General features: G+C 38.3%; 4 protein-coding genes across 6 annotated transcripts; 2 read left to right on the top strand and 2 right to left on the bottom strand.

Moving 5' to 3' along the window:
* Positions 419-5,886, bottom strand: LOC18606933. The gene is made up of 6 exons (XM_018117657.1): positions 5,217-5,886; positions 4,262-5,137; positions 3,764-3,958; positions 3,511-3,665; positions 2,332-2,442; positions 419-909 (listed from the first exon to the last, which is right to left on the bottom strand). The coding sequence occupies exons 1-6, from the start codon at positions 5,397-5,399 to the stop codon at positions 849-851; spliced, it is 1,581 nt and encodes a 526-aa protein (XP_017973146.1). The 5' UTR covers positions 5,400-5,886; the 3' UTR covers positions 419-848.
* LOC18606932 (beta-amylase 8) lies at positions 6,970-14,260 on the top strand. The gene is made up of 10 exons (XM_007040835.2): positions 6,970-7,519; positions 8,211-8,435; positions 8,776-8,856; positions 8,986-9,189; positions 9,567-9,761; positions 10,072-10,236; positions 11,357-11,617; positions 12,093-12,305; positions 12,991-13,210; positions 13,764-14,260. Exons 1-10 carry the CDS (start codon positions 7,025-7,027, stop codon positions 13,790-13,792), a joined length of 2,088 nt encoding a protein of 695 aa, XP_007040897.2. The 5' UTR covers positions 6,970-7,024; the 3' UTR covers positions 13,793-14,260.
* LOC18606931 (60S ribosomal protein L13-1) lies at positions 14,439-16,011 on the top strand. 2 transcript variants are annotated; one of them, XM_018117765.1, is made up of 4 exons: positions 14,439-14,679; positions 14,776-14,959; positions 15,341-15,499; positions 15,601-16,011. In XM_018117765.1, exons 2-4 carry the CDS (start codon positions 14,951-14,953, stop codon positions 15,820-15,822), a joined length of 390 nt encoding a protein of 129 aa, XP_017973254.1. In that variant the 5' UTR covers positions 14,439-14,679; positions 14,776-14,950; the 3' UTR covers positions 15,823-16,011. The 2 variants fall into 2 exon arrangements, with proteins under 2 accessions (XP_017973254.1, XP_017973253.1); XM_018117764.1 differs by having other exon boundaries at positions 14,776-14,909; positions 15,601-16,001.
* On the bottom strand, positions 16,159-19,572 carry LOC18606930 (alkylated DNA repair protein alkB homolog 8). Of its 2 annotated transcripts, none has more exons than XM_007040832.2 (8): positions 19,423-19,572; positions 18,734-19,047; positions 18,538-18,633; positions 18,317-18,403; positions 17,593-17,718; positions 17,101-17,379; positions 16,643-16,708; positions 16,159-16,531 (listed from the first exon to the last, which is right to left on the bottom strand). In XM_007040832.2, exons 2-8 carry the CDS (start codon positions 19,037-19,039, stop codon positions 16,475-16,477), a joined length of 1,017 nt encoding a protein of 338 aa, XP_007040894.2. In that variant the 5' UTR covers positions 19,040-19,047; positions 19,423-19,572; the 3' UTR covers positions 16,159-16,474. The 2 variants fall into 2 exon arrangements, with proteins under 2 accessions (XP_007040894.2, XP_017973252.1); XM_018117763.1 differs by lacking the exon at positions 19,423-19,572 and adding an exon at positions 19,373-19,389.

Raw genomic sequence — 19,657 nt, 5'->3', positions numbered from 1 at the left:
CGCTTCCGCAGCCTGAGCAAGACACTGATGTTTGCCTTTGTGTGGAAAATACCAAAAGAGTAGCGTGCATGCCATCCCTTTCCCTTTCCCTTTCTGCTCATTCCAAAAGAAGACATTTCTGTTTCCCTATGGTCGCCAAATGGTATGCTAATACTACCTAGTCTGAGAGGGATGTCAACCTGCAACCTATTACTAATAGCTTTAAGCCTTTCACGGTAAAACACAGGAGATGCTTGTGCACTTTGTGAGACATGGTTGCTCGCTTCACCCATAAATGATACGTACAGCTACAGCCCCGGTTGATTTGAGTACCACACACCACAACTGAAGCCATCTTCTTTTCTTTTTGTTTTTTCTAGAAAGAAGGAAAAATTAGAGTGTGATGGTGTCATCTTTCTGATGAGTCGAAGATTTAGTAATCTGCTCAAGGATATTTTGTCGAGCATATGAGTAAATAATATATTTCTTCGTAAGGTAAAAAAAAGCAACCAACCAACAAAATGAACAATGAATTTCTTCTCCATCCCTCTCCACTCTTCAACCAATACAAACCCTTCCTCCACTTTGTCCTTTCCTTCCCAGCTGAGTTGTACAAATTGCAAGTTCAGCCCATTTCTCCCAACCTAAATGATCTTTATTCTGCACCCAAAAGTGGTCATCAACCACCCACGATAAAGTACATGCAGGCAGAAAAAGACTCAACATCCTAAAGCATTAGGCTCAAGATTATTGGTTCCCTTCTCTCTTTTTCCTTTTCTTGTCACCAATAATCTTTTCCATGGTTAAAACCTTACAATCTCCAACAGTTGCCAATGCTCCTCAGCAAGTATGGAGAAAAACCGAAACCTCTAGTTCTCTGCAGGCAACGAATCAGGTCTGCAAATATCCCCACGACAAAGAGGGCATACCCTGCAAACCATAAACAAGTCAGCAAAGTGTCTAGACATCCGTAAAACCTTTTATTGCCAAATGGATTAGCATCCACAATAGGTGAAAGGAAAAGAAAGAAAACTAATGCCACCATACAAGATGGCATTCAATAGGAAACATAGGGCCAGTTCAGCTTCAGAAAAGTTATCCATTTTCAGATTTCCGTCTCCATTTTTACTTAAACATGACCAACAAATAAAGTAAATCACAAAATGTTGAAACTCCTGGTTTTCAAGTTTCTAGAAAGCTATTTTAAATTGTTTTCCACCTTTTTAACTGCCCTAGTTTTCTAATTTTCCAAATTTAGTTGATGTACCTTATTTTATTTGATCATATTAAAGTAAAAATGGAGATGGAAAATGAAAAACATTTTCCAAACTCAACAGAACCTTGCCATTTTCAAAGTTTGAAAAAAATAGGTCATTACTACAAACAGGCAAAGCCTGTGAGGGTGTTTGTTAAAGATATTCATGCATGCAAGTGGTACAGAAGCTGTAACATTAACTTCCAGCTCACTGTTAGGGATAAGGAAAACTGTTGACTGAAGGTCAAAAAGTATATGATATTTCTGTTTTCATTTTGGCCAAGTGAATTTAAACAACCTTGCTAAAAGGAAAAGTTTACAAGGTTTTCTAGCAATCGTTCCAAAGGTTACACAATGAAAGTGTCAATCATAGCAATAAGGCAGGGCTCTATCTAGCCAAAAGTAGTTAAAAGAAAGTTGATATAAAACAAGAAAGTATTGATTATGGCAATTATTCAAAGATATTAATAGCCAGAAAGAATTAGTTCCCTTATTAAATTGGTGTGGCCTTGCGGATCTATTAATGTTATTCTAATGAAACAAAAGAATCTAATTCCCCATACATTCCACCACCAGGTTAGGCGGCAAGAAAGTGTGGCGAATCCTTCACAAACATATAAAGGATGAAAATGCCTTTGATTAGGTAGCAATCAACAGCTCACTTAATAAAAATTACAAAGATGGAAAGTAAGGGGTAGGTTGATGGGTAGGAAAAAGTAGTGCATGCACCTGGATGCCATTCCAAAGGCTCTAGGACCAATACGCCATATGTCATGTCAGTATCATCCTTTGACTGTTTCATATTTGTTGTATCACCATACAACAGACAAAATTCATTTCTCTCAATTTCAATAAGGGGAATATCATCAAAATGAGTTTTTAAGTCTTATTTGACTGTTCTGTTCCACTACGCTATTCTTAATGATAACCTAACATGTAGCATGCACTCCATGATGCTATCCTTCAGAGGAAGAGATGCCATTTGACCAAAATGCCATTGGCAAGATGTGTCTATTTTGTCTAACATACTGTTAACCACATATTTACAAATCACATCAAAATAAAAAGAATTGCAATAATAGGTATCCATCTTATACCTGTGAATCTCCTTGAGCCACTTGTCTATACAAGCTCTGTGGAATTCATGATTACAAGGCAATATCCGCATGCTATCCCCCTCCTCATACTCCACAAGGCATATGTAACATCTGTTTATTGAAATAAAAGATAAAAAAATTAGGACAAAACAAAAGCCTGATTGCATGCTAATTAATATGGAGGTAAGCATGCTAAAGGGTTAGGACCCTTAGAAACGAAATATCTCCCCCCCCCCCCACCACACACACACACCTTTCTTTATATGTTTTTACAGATAAAATGATACCTAAGTCTGATTAAAATTCCATCTCAAGTTCCCCCAATTTCCTCCATTAGTATTGGTTTCAAGATGAATAGAATCATTAACCTCTAGCCAGGTAACTTAGCAGGTTTGAAGTTTTGAAGTTGAGACATTGATGTTGAAGGATGAGAAATAAATATAATTAGCATGGGAATCTAAACTATTATATTCTAGATACTTATAGTAATTGATTTGACATCTCCAGTTACATCCATGTTATCTGTACATTTTCATATCCATTTTTCAGTTGAACCTAAATTTTTGCCTCGACCTCTTCTTATGGCAAGAGAAGAATATGTCATGCTCACCTCACATTTTCAAATCCATGTTCACACCACTACAACTACCACAACTGTAAAGATGTAATCAATAACTTTCATACAAATTGATGGAACACATTATTTACTGCAATGCCTACCCTACTCCTAAAGCACTATTTTAGTTGAAGCAAAAGATATCTACTGCTAAAGAAGAGGACAAAATTAAAGAGATCAGGATCGACAAGAATTTTTTTTTTTAGGTTGAGGGGAAGAGGGGAGTGGGGGAGTAGAAGAAAGAATGAGTTTACATCAACTACTACCTGAAATCACAAAGATAACCAACAAAATACAGAGTATCATTATGCTATAAAAATGACTGACACAATGCAGGCCTCAAACCCCAAGGTAATTGGTATGTAGTGTTTGATTGATTTTTCCTGAATACATGGGATGTCTACGAACATGATTTCAGATTAAGTCACTCAAATAAAAAAAAAAACACTTGAAAACTAATAAAATAATTGTCAAAGTTATACCCGTACAAGTTAATCAAATGAAAAATACAGCTTCACTAATGGTATAAATCTATCAGATAGCAGAGGAACATATATACTTACTGTGCAGCCTCATCATTCTGAAGTTTGTGTGACTTGGTGTATACTTTGACAGGAAGTGATTCCACAACTTCATTAGGTGCAGGAACAGATCCAATTGAAGACACAGAAGGCCGAGAAGATAAAACCACAGATTGCTGGTGAATTTCATCTAGAACCTAATTAAAATACGTAAAAGTTTAACTCCAAGAGATAGGTGCAAAGAGAAAGTAGCAGGAAGGGTCACCCAGAAAAGGCAATAAGAAATAAAAATTACCTCAAATAAAGCTTCAGCTAACATAACAATTCTGGATATGCTAGCCCTAGCACTGGTGTCATCGTTTGAATTGGAATCCCGATTATTTACACGACATGTGCATCGACCAGTTCTATGTTGACCAGATAAAATACAAGACCTCTCATGTCCAGACAAGTTCTCAAAACGGCTTCCCAGCCGTTGAAGAGCTCGAACCTACAGCAGTTCATGGGTCAGTAACTAATATAAACAGACAAGTATCTGCATTCATTGAGATGGATAATATTCAATCGACCTATGGCAGAAAGGAATGCAGGCAACACCAAAAGAAGGGGCAGATGACAATTAGATGGGAATAAAGCCCCAGGACAAACTTTAGCCTAAGAAATTGTTATATTTCTAATTCTTAATAAAGAAAATATAGTTAAAAAGGTTAATGAGATGCCATTTAGGTTGTTCTGTAATCACTAAATATTAAATTAAAAAGAGTAGTGGGTTGGGTGCAAGAAGATTACAAACCTGAGATCGTATTCTTCTCCTCCTTTCAAGGAAATTGGATCTGTGCTCGAGCAAATCATGATACCTGGCTTCTCTTGATCGTGAAGTTTCAACCTCATGGTCCTGAATGTTAAAGATGGAGTTGTGGGATATAATGGAGGGAGTATGAGCGGAAGTGTTGGTGGTGGTGGATGAAGGGGTAGCTGAGTGCCGTGTGTCTCTGTCTCCTCCAAGTGCCTGAGTTTGATTAGTAAGTTGTCTGTCTTGTTGCAAAGGGCAGAATGTTAGATCAGATAAGGAAGCTCTACGAAGAACACGGTCACGAAGCCTTCCGACACTTAAGGTTCTGCTAAAACGAACATTCCTTTCAACAGGCTCTCGACTTCCAACTCCAACACGCCTATCCCTATCCCTATCCCTATCCGCATCATTGAAGATTATGGGAGAGTGTAAATTTGCATTGCGAGCAGAAGAAGAATTATGAGGAAGTTGCTGAGGTTCAACTGTCCCCGAATTGTCATCATGGTTCAACATTGCAATACTTGTAGGAGAAACAGGATACGCTCTAGACGACCCCAAACTATTAGCTCTGCTTAATCTGAAGCTCACGTTACCCGGCAGGAAGCTAAAGCCGGAGAGGCAGCGAGAAGGAGAGTGATGCGCAGAAGAAGCTGCTGCGGCTGCTCGGCCAGAGCTGCTACCACTTCTCGAGGCACCTATATCTACATCGCTCGAAGATATGCATGGCATTGGCATTTCATCGTCAGATGCCGCTTCACCTTTAACCTTTCTGTAACATTCTCTTTTAACCTCATCCGACTCCGGCTCCGATTCTCTCAGGTTCCGGTTCAGGTTAGTGAAATTAGAAGCATAGCCTTTATTCCGTTGATCAAGAACCTGAAAAAGCGAATTTCATTTTCAAGAAAAAGGAAGAAAAGGGAAAAAAAAACAAAAAGAAAAGATAAAAGCGACGGACCTGGTGGTCGAAGTCGGGGTCAGCAGATCCAGATGGCGCTCCTAGACAAGAGGACTGGAAAACTCTACTCTTCCCCTTAGATCTCCCCCTGCGGCCACCGCTCGACGAGGAAGACGATGAGGATGCTGATGCAGATGCAGCTCCTCCTCCTCTGCAAGAACCCTTGCTCCCACCGGATCCCATCTGCTTCGTTCAGCCTCCAAAAAGGAAAAAGAAGAAGAAGAAACGGAAAAATCAGCCAAAAATTACGTCATTGCCACACCGGTAATTTCTGATTGCGATTTGTGATTTCTGAAGGAAGCATCCCATCCCAACCCAGTGCTTGAAAGGCACTCAAACTAATTACAAGCTCTACCTCTAGAGAGCAATGTAACGAATTCAGATCTGGAGGGTCATTACGTGTTGAAAATAGCGTTTAAGGTGAAAAGGCATTTTTCTTTTTCCAGCTGGGGGGAAAAAGGGACGGAAAGGAGTCGGAAGCAAGCAAGTGCCACTGCCTCCGCGAGTGGGAGTGCGAGGGCGACACGAAAATAGTGAGAGGATTGCTTCGTAATGTTAAGCGAATATGTTATGTTGTGGAAGAGAACATGGCATGGCGTCTTCTCTGCCTGTATTTGGGGATGAATTTTGTCTTCGGCTTTCCCCTTTCTCCTTTTGGAGTGCAGGTGGATCCACACCCACTTGTACCTCTCCGCCAATTGCCATCTGACACGTCCTACATCGCTTATTACACCTTCCATTTTCATTTTCATTTTCCCTGACATATTTCAAACTTGGTTTGAATTTTTTTCAAATTTAAAAAGAAATAAAAAAAAAACAAAAACAATTACTCTAACAATTTAAATAAAATAATCAAATTATGATGAATTAAAATGTTGAAAGATATAATAAAATGATTAATGGAATATTTAGTTAGAGTCCATAATATTCTTTTTTTCTTTTGTGTGTGTACATATGCATTTCAAAAACTTTCAATTCTACAAATCAAATAAATTATTTGTTCTAAATCTTCTCTAGTTGCCACCCATAATCAATTATTCTAATATGATTTACTATTTATTTTTTCTTTTTGGTAGTTGTATATATGAGTATGGCATATGTGAATTTGTGTAAGTTAATTAGCTTTGCATGTATGAGTGATTATTAATATGATGTGAGAACTTTATACTTGTCGATGGATCATCAAAAAGGCAAAAGGTGAAAAGAGCGAGGAAGACTCTAGGGATGCAACTTTGTAGGTTGAGTAGAAACATTCAAGATTAGAAGAATGAGATTTATGTGGATTATTATAAAACTATGTCAAAGTGTATATACACGATAATTTTAGATGGAGAGAAATAGTAATGGGATGAAGGAGGTTAGATGATGATTTGATTGCTTAACAATTAACATCCCATGCAATGAGGTTGTGATACTTGCCAATTCAGCATAATATATATTATATATATATATATTTGCTCTTGTACCTTACAAGGATTGAAATTCACTTTTCGACTTCAATTATAAAAAGAAAAAATTACTTTTCGACCTGAATTATAAAAAAAAAATCCACTTTTCAAACTTTTTGTTGTCGATTGAAACAAGTTAAATTATTTCACATTAATTTCTATTTTTAACATCTCCAAGCATTTTTACAATATTATTATCAAACATTTTTCCAAAACCCTTTTTATTAAAGTATATTAGTATTAGGGGGATTTTGAAATTAAATAATAATAAAAGTTTTTTAAAACAGTGACTAAAAATAGGTAAACGGCACGCATGGATCAAAATTCACAAGTAGAGTGAGGGACAGGTCGATAAGGGAGATGAGTTCGTCAGGGATGATGACGATCAATACCGGATTGACTGACTCCCAACCTTCAAAAAACGAAAAAGAAATGCAAAATCCTCAATCCTCCACCAATGCAAACCAAGATCCGACAATTGAGCCCCAGCCTCAGCCCCAGCCCCGGCGACCCCGCGGGTTCGCTGCCACGGCCGCAGCGGCTGCAGCCTCAGTGAGCCCCACCGGCACTCCATCTGGAACTGCCGCCGCAAGCACTGGCTCGTCCACCGGCAAGGGGAAACGTGAGAGGGAGAAAGAAAAAGAGAGGACAAAGCTTCGGGAACGGCACAGGCGAGCCATCACCAGCCGTATGCTGGCCGGCTTGAGGCAATATGGTAATTTCCCTCTCCCCGCGCGTGCTGATATGAACGATGTGTTGGCCGCCTTGGCGCGTGAGGCTGGTTGGACCGTTGAGCCCGACGGCACTACTTACAGGCTCAGGCACTCTCCCCCTCCCCAACATCACCAACATTTGGTTTGTTTTCTTGCCTTCTTTAACTACTAAATTACACCTTTTCTCTTCTTCTCATTTTATTTTTATTCTTACTCTTACTTGCTAATTCTAATTTGATTTCTTTATCTTGATTCTCTCCACTTGTTCTCCAATGTAAAATCTCCGACCATACGGTTTCTTTTAGCATAAGGGTACTGCCATTTTTACTAGGGCTTTAAGCTCTTCTCGTCGGCAACCTACATAACAAAGATTTAGTTAACTTTATACGTATGACTATAAATTTTATGCAAATACAACTAATAAGTTGCTGCAGTTCTCAATTTCTTAAGTGGGATGAATACATGGTTAGCACCTCAGCCTCATTTTGTAGCGTTAACCATTAAGTTGTTTTTTCAAACCATATTGTTCATTCTATGCACTTGGTGTATGTTGATTTCATTCAACTCAGTAGTGTCAGCTTTAAGCATGGCTTGACTATGTTTTCAATCTAATTATCTGTTGAACCACCAGTGTGTAAGTTTCAGGTTTGTTGTTGCTGATTTTTATAGCTGTGTATCCTTGCTTTAGTCAGTTGTTTCTCCATCTTCGCATGAAGTATGTTGATCTTTATTTGGACATCCATATCGCAGATACTTTACGGGTTGCCACTTTATGTGCATGGTAGTTGATTTTTTCTTTGTGACAACCACGTTTTGACCTGTAATATGCACAGGGAGCATTTCCAGTGAGGTCAGTTGAAAGCCCAATATCAGCTAGTTCATTGAAGAGTTGCTCTGTTAAAGCAACATTAGACTGTCAGCCACCTGTTGTCAGAATTGATGAGAGTTTGTCACCAGCATCTCTTGATTCTGTTGTTATAGCTGAGAGAGATACAAGGAGTGAGAAATACCCCAGTACTAGTCCCATCAACTCAGTTGAATGCCTGGAGGCAGATCAGGTAATTTTTTAGCTAACATATAATATATAGATTGCTTTTCTTTCTTATTTTCCAGGTTTCCTCATCCTTCTGCTGTTTGGGCTACAAACTGTGGGTTGTACAAATATGATTTGGTCGCGATTATGATTTGTTAGTGTAACTTATCGTAGTAGGCAAGATTGAAGATTTAAAATGAAAGTGGTTACTTATTTATATTATTCAATGGCCTAGATATCAATTATTGCTTCAGCTACCATTTTTTGGACTGGCAATATTGTTTATCTGTATGTTTGTCAAATTTTGCTCTATTGTGGAGCCTTTGGTAGTGTAAAGAGGTTTGATGTGGTGATTGATGATGCAGCTTATACAAGATGTTCATTCCGGGGAGCATGAGAATGACTTTACGGGCACCCAATATGTCCCTGTTTTTATAAAGCTTTCAGTGAGTGCTTGATCTTTGATTTTTTGGATTGAGAATGTCAGATGCATAGTTCTTGTCATGGCTTGTTAATTTTCACATTGACTTTCATTTTATCTTTGTGGACACTTAACTTTTTGTGTTATGTGGCAGACAGGTGTCATCAACAACTTTTGCCAGTTGGCTGATACTGAGGGTGTTAGACAGGTACTAAGTCATATGAAGTCCTTAAACGTAGATGGAGTCGTTGTAGATTGTTGGTGGGGAATTGTTGAGGGGTGGAACCCACAGAAGTATGTATGGTCTGGCTACCGGGAATTATTTAATGTTATCCAAGAGTTCAAGATGAAGATACAGGTGGGTTTTGACTCAATGAGTTGCATTTGTCTCTCTGACTCTGTGTATGGTCTGGCTGTAGATGTTAAACATTATTTGAGAGTTGATGCAGTGGTGTGAAATGGCTCTCATGACTGTTGCTATATGAATCACAGCATGTCAAAATCTATATTTAATGAAACCTGTTAGGAACTCTGAAGGAATCTCTTTCCCTCTTGACATTTGCTTCTCAATTTGGAAATGGTACACAAAATGTGAAACATCAAAACTTTTATCCTGCATTTGTTGGACAAGCCCTTTTGGTTTCAGCAGTCTTCCTTGGTGGTTTTTGTCTTATATAGAAAGCATCTGCTTTAAAGTTAGTGAATGGCTTTTAAAGTTTCTTCTTCACTTTGAAGGTTGTAATGGCATTTCATGAGTATGGAAGAACAGACACTGCTGAACTACTGATCTCCCTACCCCAATGGATTTTGGAGATAGGAAAAGAAAACCAGGATATCTTCTTCACAGACCGTGAAGGAAGGAGGACTACTGAATGTTTATCTTGGGGCATTGACAAAGAACGTGTTCTAAATGGAAGAACTGGCATTGAGGTATTGAAATAATAGCACCTGCTAATTTTTTCTGTAACATTATATGTATCCATAGTTTCCATCAGCCAACTTTAGGTGAATGGGTTTTGGAAAAGATACTAAGTCTATCTATCACTGTTTTAACCAATTTCAATAAAAATTCTAGTCCTTGTTTGTATAATTCATCAAATTTTTATCTCTTTTTCACTTTCCCTTTCATCCAAAATGATGTGAATCACATTAATCTTTTATTCCATGGGACCAAAAATTGCTCAGTTGACTTTAGCTTATGCTGATTGTGTTGCTCATTACTATTGTCAATTATTTGCAGGTGTACTTTGATTTCATGAGAAACTTCAGGACAGAGTTTGATGACTTGTTTGCAGAGGGACTTTTTTCTGCAGTGGAGATTGGACTTGGACCGTCTGGGGAGTTGAGGTATCCCTCTTTCTCGGAAAGGATGGGATGGAGGTATCCTGGCATCGGTGAGTTTCAGGTATCAGTTAACTTTAACTCCATGTTTTCGCATGTTTCTAACTTCCATTGGAGGTTTTACAAGCAATGTTTTCGTTCCTTTTCTCTATTTAACATTGGTGCTTTCGAAGATTATTAGATGAAAATGAGCTGTGAGTTTTTCCTATGTTTCTTGAGGTCTCAAATTTGAAGTACGCACTATATTTTGTTGAGTTTTGACAAGTATTACTAAGAATTATTATGTACTCAAATGTAAATGTAAGGGCAGACTGACGAGGATTCAGGTTCTCTGGTTTGTGTCATCCACGACATGGAGGTGCTACCCTACTAGGTTGAAAGTGTTGTGCCAGATGTTAAAATTGTTAGATGTGTACGTGCATGCAAGAAGTAAATTTTAAAACAAATGTTGAATGCAACTTCTCTAATACACAAATGCTATGCTGTAACAGATATGCCTAGGAGGCTGAAATATAGATGCTCTTTCTCCACCCTGGCATGCTTTGGGGTATTGTAAGCTCAAGCTTAACTTGATTAAAAGCACTCAATGCTTGAAACTTAGATTGAGCTCAACTGATTTCATCTTTCAAACATGAGGTTTGTCACAGAAAAACAGTCCAGCTAGTTGAGCTCAACTCTATTAGGCTCAATTATGATCAAGCTAACATTAAGCTCGAGCTTCAGTTAGAATACTTGCTTGTTCATATATTTATATATTATGTGTATGTTTTCATGAATCTATAAAAAAGTCAGACATAATTAGGTTTGCAAGCCATACTTGAGTTAAGTGTTAAAATACTTAAATTTGGCTTGCTCAACTCAACAGGTGAATGTACAAGTCTGAGTATTCTTCAAGTCAAGGCCAAGCAGCTTGCTAACAGATATTCTTTCCAAAATTAGAAGGAAAATAAATTCATAAATTCCACACCATAAACGAATTTTAAAACTGCTCATTCTGTTGTCCTTGGCACTGTCATGTTATCTGATGCTCATATTGTGTTTTATGGTTTTTTATTTTATTGCATGCTAAAATTTTGCATTCTCTTTATATGTAATCAATATCTTTAATGGAGGACTCAGTTGGCTTCTTGGACTAATCATGCCTGTATGCAATCATTATACCTAATATCATCAAATCTGTGCAGTGTTACGACAAATATTTACAGCAAAATCTACGGAAAGCTGCTAAATTGCGTGGGCATTCTTTCTGGGCTAGGGGACCTGATAATGCTGGCCAATATAATTCTCGGCCACATGAAACTGGCTTCTTTTGTGAACGAGGTGATTATGATAGCTACTATGGGCGCTTTTTCCTCCATTGGTATGCCCAGTCACTGACTGATCATGCTGATAATGTTTTGTCTCTAGCAAGTCTTGCTTTTGAGGAGACCAAGATTATTGTTAAGGTACGCAATCAGTGTGTACAAAAGACACCTGTAGAAAGCAAGGTTTAACTTTTATACTGTTCATCTGCATTACTGTATTCCTTGACTCTTTCTTATTAAATGGTACATTGGCCAGTTTATTTTTTATGACTTTTCATGCAATTAAATTCGATTCTCTTTGTCAATTCCATTCTAATGTTGCACTTCACTCCCATGCTTTAGATCGTCCTGGTCATTAACAGGTTCCAAATCTAAATGAATTAGCCAATTATGTGATCCAAAGTGCATTATTAAATTCGTCCTCGAAGATTAAATGAATTTTATATGTTAAACTCTGGTCATGTTGAGTAGTTTTGATGTATGCTTGCTGTATTTTGGAACTGAAATACAGTGGAGGTTGTTGTGATCAGTCAGTGGTTCCTGAAGATGATCTCTGATTAGAGGTTGCACAATATTATAAAACAAATAAAGGCTTAATTTATGGTCTAATATGCAGGTACCTGCAATTTATTGGTGGTACAAGACTTCCAGTCATGCAGCGGAAGTAACAGCAGGATACTATAACCCTACCAATCAGGATGGATATTCTCCAGTTTTTGAGGTTCTAAAGAAACACTCAGTGACAATAAAGTTTGTGTGCTCTGGATTGCAGGTTTGTAGTTATGAAAGTGATGAAGCATTTGCTGATCCAGAAGGTTTGAGTTGGCAGGTGATAGTCCTTTCTGATGCCCTATGACTTAAACCATTTTGATGCTACATAGGTCTTTCCTTTATTATCCGTTCAACAGACTTTAATGCTGGATAAGCTTAAGTACTTTACAATTTAGTTGTACCAGGCCAGCCTTGAATATTAAGGATAGGCCGGTCTGCATGAATATTATTTGCTTCAGTTATTGTTAAGCATCTAACCTAAAACCAGTCGGTACCTCAATATGAAGTTTCAGCACCCAAGGTTAACCAGTGTAGGGATAACACCTCTTGATACTCCACTAAGACAAATGGGCCTATGATGTGGATTAAAAAATGGGGCAATAAATAAACTGACTCTAATACCATGATAACCAACCTTTGGACCTAAAAGTTTAAGCTAGTAGGTTGGGAGTGAACTAACGTGATGTCTCCTGATACTTCCTTTTGCCTGCAAGCATAGTGAACTCTGCAAGTGATCCAAGCACGGCCCTTGTATGTCATGTGCTGAAATTAATTTCTAATGTCATAAGGGGCTCATGGCTTAGACTCTTTAAGTCTTAACTGCAAGGTCAAGTAATAATAGGTTGAGAGGCTCCTCTGAGATATAAGGTCACAACAGACCCCAGACTGATTTGATCTGATTACTCCACATAATCCTTAAATTGTATAAAGTATACTTCTGAAGGTTCTAATTTACTGCTCAGGTTCTCAATTCAGCCTGGGATCGAGGATTGACTGTTGCTGGTGAGAATACACTTTCATGTTTCGACAGAGAAGGGTGCTTGAGAATAATTGAGACCGCCAAGCCAAGAAATGATCCTGATCATCGCCACTTTTCATTCTTTGTCTATCAACAGCCATCTCCTTTGGTCGAAGGAGTAATATGTTTCCTAGATTTGGATTACTTCATTAAATGCATGCATGGTAAGAATCTTAAAGTTTACTCTTATCTTTTTAACTGGCTCAGTTACATGGGTTTCTTAGATCAATGTTTAACTCTATTTTTGTCCATATCTGAAGGCCTTACAAAAATCATATGTGCTACTTAAAAAGCTAGAAAGAAATTTTCATACATAATTGTGAGGTGGCTGCGTGTGATTAGAATCAAACATTAAGAGCTATGATCTGATATCTTAATAGAATTTCCTCTAGTTTTCATCTTGTTGACCATGTACTGAGATCTAGCATGGCCTGCTTGGTTCTGTCCAATGTTGAGCTCAAACCTGGTACTTCAAAATGTCGTGGACTTAAATGTTGCTGTCATACTTAGAAATGTTCCCACAAACTATAGGCCTTCTGTTGTGAAGCCCTAAAATATTCTGAAAATGATTATACTCCACCATAGAGTTAATTTTCCTAAGCCAGTGAGCCTCAACAAAGAGTTACTTTTTTTTTAGTTGCATTCACAACATTTAGCTTCTCAGGAATTGTATGGTTTATTATTATATTAACTTTGTTTTGGTAATCTGCAATGCAGGAGATATAACTGGTGACCTAGTACCCTAGCATTATGCTGTTTTTGGATAAAAGTGGAATGATGAAGGTGAAGTGCCAATTTCAACTGTAGGCTAACACTGATGAGGTTGCTAACATGAAAGGTGTAGGATATGTTAGGGTTCAGCTCATGTGAGAGATTGTACTAAATTTGTCCAAGTTGTTTCGCTCACGTAATGTCATATTCGAATATATGTATATCTGTCTGTCTGTCTGTCTGTATAAGCTGAGTAAAGCAACTTAAAGCGTTTTACAGTTGACGCATACGATGAATGATATTGATATGTATTTTTGGCATGTAATAAGACAGTACATATTTGGTTTGGGGTCATCAATCATCAAGGCTGAAGCACGCAAAAGAAGCAGAGTAAAAAGAAATCATTTGTCTCTGCTCTCTTTGGTAACCAAACTATGTATAATGAATTGAATTCTGATATCAAGCGATGATACTTGCCTGCTAAGTGAAATGAGGCTGTCCTACTCTACTCTTTTTTCCTCCTTGTAAGGATCACATATTTTAACTAATCTACAATTACATGTCTTTTTTGTTACTACATCGCTATGTTTTGGATTTGAAAGCAAAAACAATCTTGGACAGGGCCCAATGGGGTGAACCCAATGTGTAATTCCAATCGGGCCCAACATATTTGTGAGCGCTGACTGCTAGGGTTGGATCACAGGCTCACAGTAATAAAGAAAGAGGTGGAGAGAAATTGTTTCCTTCCCCATCTCGTCTGCGGCCCTCCCATTTTTCCTTCTCGGACCACCACGCAGAGGCGGAGCGGAAGGGATGGTTAAGCACAACAACGTGGTGCCAAATGGGCACTTCAGGAAACACTGGCAAAACTATGTTAAGACATGGTTCAACCAACCTGCCAGGAAAGCTAGGAGAAGGCTTGGTGGGTACTCCTCTTTGCTCAATTTTCTTCGATTTCTTTGATACCAAAAGTCTGATTATGTATGGTATGGGCATGCGTATTTCCAATAATATGCAGCGAGACAGAAAAAGGCTGTGAAGACATTCCCCCGCCCTAGCGCTTGACACCTTCGCCCAATTGTTCATGGCCAGACCTTGAAGTACAACATGAAACTCAGAGCCGGCAGGGGTTTCTCTCTGGAAGAGCTCAAGGTGTCTCCTCTTTTACCTCTGTCTCTTTCTCCCGCCAACCCATGTGCCATGTAATGTTTTTATTCTCCTTCATTACTGTATTGGGCATACGCTGCTTGCTTATTCATACATGCGCAAGTTTAATCATACTTAGGATGCCACTGATTTCAGAAGCGATGCTATTAGTCATTACCAATTTGAATAAATTAAAAAAATACATTTATTGCTGCTTCCTTTTGCCTTCCAACAAGATTTAAACTGAGAAACAGTAAATACTGATAAATGTATTACTCAAAACGTTTGTCATTTCAACGTCGGGTGATCATGTTTACTGCCTATCTCAATGTTTTCAGGATAGGATTTCTCTGTCTGTTGTTCATCTACTTCTACATGCATGTCTATCCAACATGATTGCTTACCGCTATGGAACTCATTTTTTGTTTTGTTACTAGGCTGCTGGTATCTCAAAGAAACTTGCCCCTACCATTGGCACTGCAGTTGATCACCGTCGTAAGAATCGTTCTCTAGAGAGTCTTCAAGCCAATGTTCAGAGGCTCAAGACCTGCAAGGCCAAGCTTGTCGTCTTCCCAAGACGAACTCGCAAGTGTAAGGTATTTATCAGCTGCCAATTCTAATGGTTAATAGTCTTTTTTTGTTACACTCTATCCAGTGCTTTAACTTTTGTTTTTGCTCTTTCTGTGTGTTTCTGCAGGCTGGTGATTCTACTCCTGAGGAGCTGGCGACTGCAACCCAAGTTCAAGGACCATACATACCTATTGCTGGTGACAAGCCATCCGTGGAGCTTGTGAAGGTTACAGAGGAGATGAAATCATTCAAGGCATACAACAAGCTTCGTGTGGAAAGAATGAATGAACGTCATATTGGTGCCAGAATGAAGAAGGCTGCGGAGGCCGAACAGGAAGAGAAGAAGTAGACTGCTTTTACTGGAGGGGTCTGTTTAGGTCTTCAACTCGGTTAAGATAGACATTACTACATTTCATTTTCTCCTTTCATACTGTGAACGGGGTCATTGATCTACAGGACAATTGTTATTGCTTCTATGAACCTCTTTTTGAGTGTTTTCCTTGAATGAGATATCACATAATTTTATCATTGCTTTTCATTACAAAATGTTTATATTCACAAATGATTAACCTTGTCCTTTCCTTTTATTTTATAAAGTAATACTTATATCGATGCCTTCAGCATATGCACAAGATTAATTATATGGAAAACACTTGTAATATGCACATACAAAGCACTTTTTACGTTATAATAATCATTCTGTGCCAGGTGATTTCGTTAATAATTTTTCCATCAATCTTAACGAGTTAACACAGGGGGTAACACAAATTACATTTAACTGACTTTCAATTGGCATCGTGCTCAGTAGAAACTTTGAGCAGAATGTGCAAACCAGCACTAATTCACAGAATTACCAGCTAAATGAAAGAATGGAAAAGAATCTATGCATATATCCTATGGTGTCCTAATCCTAGAGTATTGATCCTACATAAGAGTTCTAATCCTTGTCACGAGGTTGTCAATTGTAAGCTGTAACTTTGATTCACAAAGAATCCAGCCTCTTATCCTTGAGAGTCACAATATTGTGGAAATTCGCATTGGCAAGGACCTGTTCTTACCTGCAAGAAGGAAGGTAGTCATGTCTCTCCGGCTAAAGTCTGATGATTCAAAAAGTTTCTACGATTCATGAATTTCTGGAAACAAAATTATGCTACAACTCATTCACGCACCTTACGAAATGTGAATGATACTCTTCTTGAACCCCTTCTGATCGCAGTTTCCTTCACCTTGTCAATCTGCAAATTGAGCATTAATGGACTTCCAAGTTCACAGATGATAATACAATGCAAAATTGTTTGAATGCAAGCAACAGGCAGTTGAAATGCCATTGGAGAATACCTTACATGCCAAGTAATACGAATATCTAATTGTAGATATTTAGGTGAAAAGGAACATGCAGAGCTAGTAATCACCACAGTTCTTCATGTTTCTTGAAATTTTCTTTAAAAGAAAAATTTGTAATTGGCAGGAAGATTTTCAGGCATCACCGATAAGAAATGTTGGGGATTTCATAGCCCTTATCTTTGGGGTCATATCATCGGGTCAGTAGAAATAAGATTTCCAAACCTCTTGAAGAGAAGCTTGCATGGATGAAAGTACTCAGTTATCCACTAATTCTAAAGCATACCTTATGGTGTGGAATGTAATGATGCCAAGCATATCGTGCCTCCCCTGAGAGAAGGAGCATAGATCGAGGAGGAAGGTAGATAGCCTTCCTAGAAAGCTCTGTGCAACTGTCAGGGTTTTCAACTTTAACCTCAGTTTTTAAGGCCCACGAACCTGCTGTATATCTTCTGAACTCCATAACACAAGGCCCCGCTAATGAAAGGCTGAAAATTAATCCTTTGAATGCCGAGTGAGTGTCTATGTGTGGGGACAACCCCACCCCAGGTGGGTATTCATTAACCTGTACGGTAATTACTGATCTTCAGTCTTGCTTACAGAACATCATCATCTTCCAAGCTAAATGTCTATAAGCATGACATAGTACTCAAGATTTTCTTTCTTTCAAATATAAAATTTGAAAACTTTGGTGTAATTACCAAACAGAGTATATATGTCTCACAACGTCTAATTTTAAGGAATATAAAGAAGAGGAGGAAAACTTGCTACTACATACCGTCAATTGATCCAAATCCAAATCTGCAGGATCATTAATGTTTGGAAATGATGAAACCCTCTTGAGTATGAAAGAAACAAATGATGGAAGTGCACCCAAATGCTGTTTTGGATCAACATTCCTTTTCTGTAACATGAAAAAGGATATAAAGGGAACTAAAGGGCTTTACGAGTTTTCAAAATTCTTATCCTAACCAGCAAATTATCATACCATAAAGCAATCTATACAGGTACCAAAAGGTTCTCTTTTTTTGGGGCCAGAATACCAAGAGGTAGAAAACAGCATTTACGTACCAATACATTCATAGATGTTATATATGCTCTACACCCAATCATTCAAAGCTCGATAACACCCATGGTGGTTAAGAAGAGAACATCCTAACCCTTGCTAACAAAATCATAGGTCTTCACCCCAAGAGCTCAACGTGATAACTTTTTCTAATAACCAATCTTCCACCAGTTTTCAGCCAGTTTCTATAGAGAGCAAAGAGATTTGGGGATACTGATGATTAAAACTGCCATAGCAGATGTGTTTCCAAAGTTGCATATCATATATTTTCACTAATAGGCTAATAATACGGAGTAAGTCTGACATATGCAACTAACGGTACTGTTGTATTCCCTACAGCTATCTACCTGATTCAATCAGAAATATGAACAAGGTAGACCAATGTTGATGAAATGAAATTGGCAGAAGAGAGTCCTGCAATATAATGTGCACTTACGTCATAACAAAATTCATATCCATAGTGTTGAACTCTCCTTTTCGAAAGGCTTTTCCAAGGTCTATTATCAACTGCTTGAAGCAATTCCTGAAGAGAAACAAAGGGTCTTTAAGCAGAAAGTAGAGCTGAACAATCTAGGAGGTGCTGCTACTTGAAAATGCATATATCACTGAATAAATAAAGAATACAAGAAATTAATACAAAAGCCAAGGACTCCTAACCTCTTCTTCCTTAGCACTGATGAAGTCATGGAACAAGTAAAGTCCTGGAATGTTTAAATCTGAGGCGATTAATGAGACTGGAACAGAGTCATTGACCTGAGTGTAAATGGCACATTTAAATATTAGCAAAAAGTACAAAAGAATGCCATGCAGTGCATATGTGAAGAACAATAAAAACAAGTGAGATTTGGCACACCCTGGAAGATGGTGGTTGCAATATGGAATGACGGATATGCAAAGAGCGGCCTCCAAGGGGAGGACAAGGCTGCCCATTCAAGGCTTTGAAAGCGGAATGGGCAGAGGTTGATTCAAGAAAAGAAATGATAACACGAGCACCACTCTCATCAGCTGCATACACTCCTATGACCTCCCCAAAGGAGCTAAACACAGATGCAATGGTGTCATATGAAAGTCCCACTGCAGGGCCACAGTTTGCCACAAAAAGATTTGGACTTGACTCTCCATCTCCTTCCTTAGGACGGACAAATCTAGGCAAGACCATCTCAAAACCTACAACATTCTAACAGTTTTACTTAGTGACACATCAATTTTGCTTTGTGACTTTCAGGTTTTTTTTTTTTTTTTGCTTTTAGTATTTGTCGGGGTTAGGGGTAGCTCAATTGTTAGTAATGAAAGCAGAAAAGGAAAGCATTTGAAAAAGAAGAAAGCAAATGATGGTTCCAACTTACAAATACAAACTGAATGAATTACTAGACCAGTGTTTAGGAAGTTGGATTCCATGTGATAGAGAAACAGGGGTATGGGATTATGGGGGCAGATACAGAATCAACCAAGACAAATCAAATGTTATTTTCATTGAATTAATCATACTTACTAGTATGAGAAAATTACCAAAGAAGAACAAAAGTAGAGGAAGAAGCCTACTTTTTTTCTTCTTAGCCTGGAAAGAAGCGTGCTTGACCACTTGACTAGTTCGGAGGGGGAGACAAAGGAGCACAGCGAGCGATCGAGCGAGCGAGCAAGATGAGAAATTGAGAATGAATGTCTCACCTTCCAATGCAGGAAAAGCGGCTCTCCTCTGGTCTCGCCGTTGTCCAGCGGTGGATAAAGCGGACTCGATCCAACCCCAACTTTCACTTTAATGAATGAGGAATGAGGA

The sequence above is a fragment of the Theobroma cacao genome, chromosome 3 (genome assembly GCF_000208745.1).
Source record: "Theobroma cacao cultivar B97-61/B2 chromosome 3, Criollo_cocoa_genome_V2, whole genome shotgun sequence".
NCBI classification, from domain to species: domain Eukaryota; kingdom Viridiplantae; phylum Streptophyta; class Magnoliopsida; order Malvales; family Malvaceae; genus Theobroma; species Theobroma cacao.
The sequence above is the reverse complement of the archived record's forward strand: the minus strand, read 5'-3'. Positions and strand labels throughout refer to the sequence as shown.

Excerpts from the sequence above, each read along its gene's own strand:
- LOC18606932 (XM_007040835.2), top strand. The coding sequence starts at position 7,025 with ATGAGTTCGTCAGGGATGATGACGATCAATACCGGATTGACTGACTCC. Across the intron at positions 7,520-8,210 it reads CCCAACATCACCAACATTTG|GGAGCATTTCCAGTGAGGTC; the intron begins GTTTGTTTTCTT and ends TAATATGCACAG. Across the intron at positions 8,857-8,985 it reads CTGTTTTTATAAAGCTTTCA|ACAGGTGTCATCAACAACTT; the intron begins GTGAGTGCTTGA and ends GTTATGTGGCAG.
- LOC18606930 (XM_007040832.2), bottom strand. The coding sequence starts at position 19,039 with ATGGTCTTGCCTAGATTTGTCCGTCCTAAGGAAGGAGATGGAGAGTCA. Across the intron at positions 17,380-17,592 it reads TGGATTTGGATCAATTGACG|GTTAATGAATACCCACCTGG; the intron begins GTATGTAGTAGC and ends ATTACCGTACAG. Across the intron at positions 16,709-17,100 it reads ATTACATTCCACACCATAAG|ATTGACAAGGTGAAGGAAAC; the intron begins GTATGCTTTAGA and ends CTCAATTTGCAG.
- LOC18606933 (XM_018117657.1), bottom strand. The coding sequence starts at position 5,399 with ATGGGATCCGGTGGGAGCAAGGGTTCTTGCAGAGGAGGAGGAGCTGCA. Across the intron at positions 3,959-4,261 it reads GGAGAAGAATACGATCTCAG|GTTCGAGCTCTTCAACGGCT; the intron begins GTTTGTAATCTT and ends GAACTGCTGTAG. Across the intron at positions 910-2,331 it reads TGGCTCAAGGAGATTCACAG|GGTATGCCCTCTTTGTCGTG; the intron begins GTATAAGATGGA and ends TATGGTTTGCAG.
- LOC18606931 (XM_018117764.1), top strand. The coding sequence starts at position 14,865 with ATGAAACTCAGAGCCGGCAGGGGTTTCTCTCTGGAAGAGCTCAAG. Across the intron at positions 14,910-15,340 it reads TCTCTCTGGAAGAGCTCAAG|GCTGCTGGTATCTCAAAGAA; the intron begins GTGTCTCCTCTT and ends TTTTGTTACTAG. Across the intron at positions 15,500-15,600 it reads GACGAACTCGCAAGTGTAAG|GCTGGTGATTCTACTCCTGA; the intron begins GTATTTATCAGC and ends GTGTTTCTGCAG.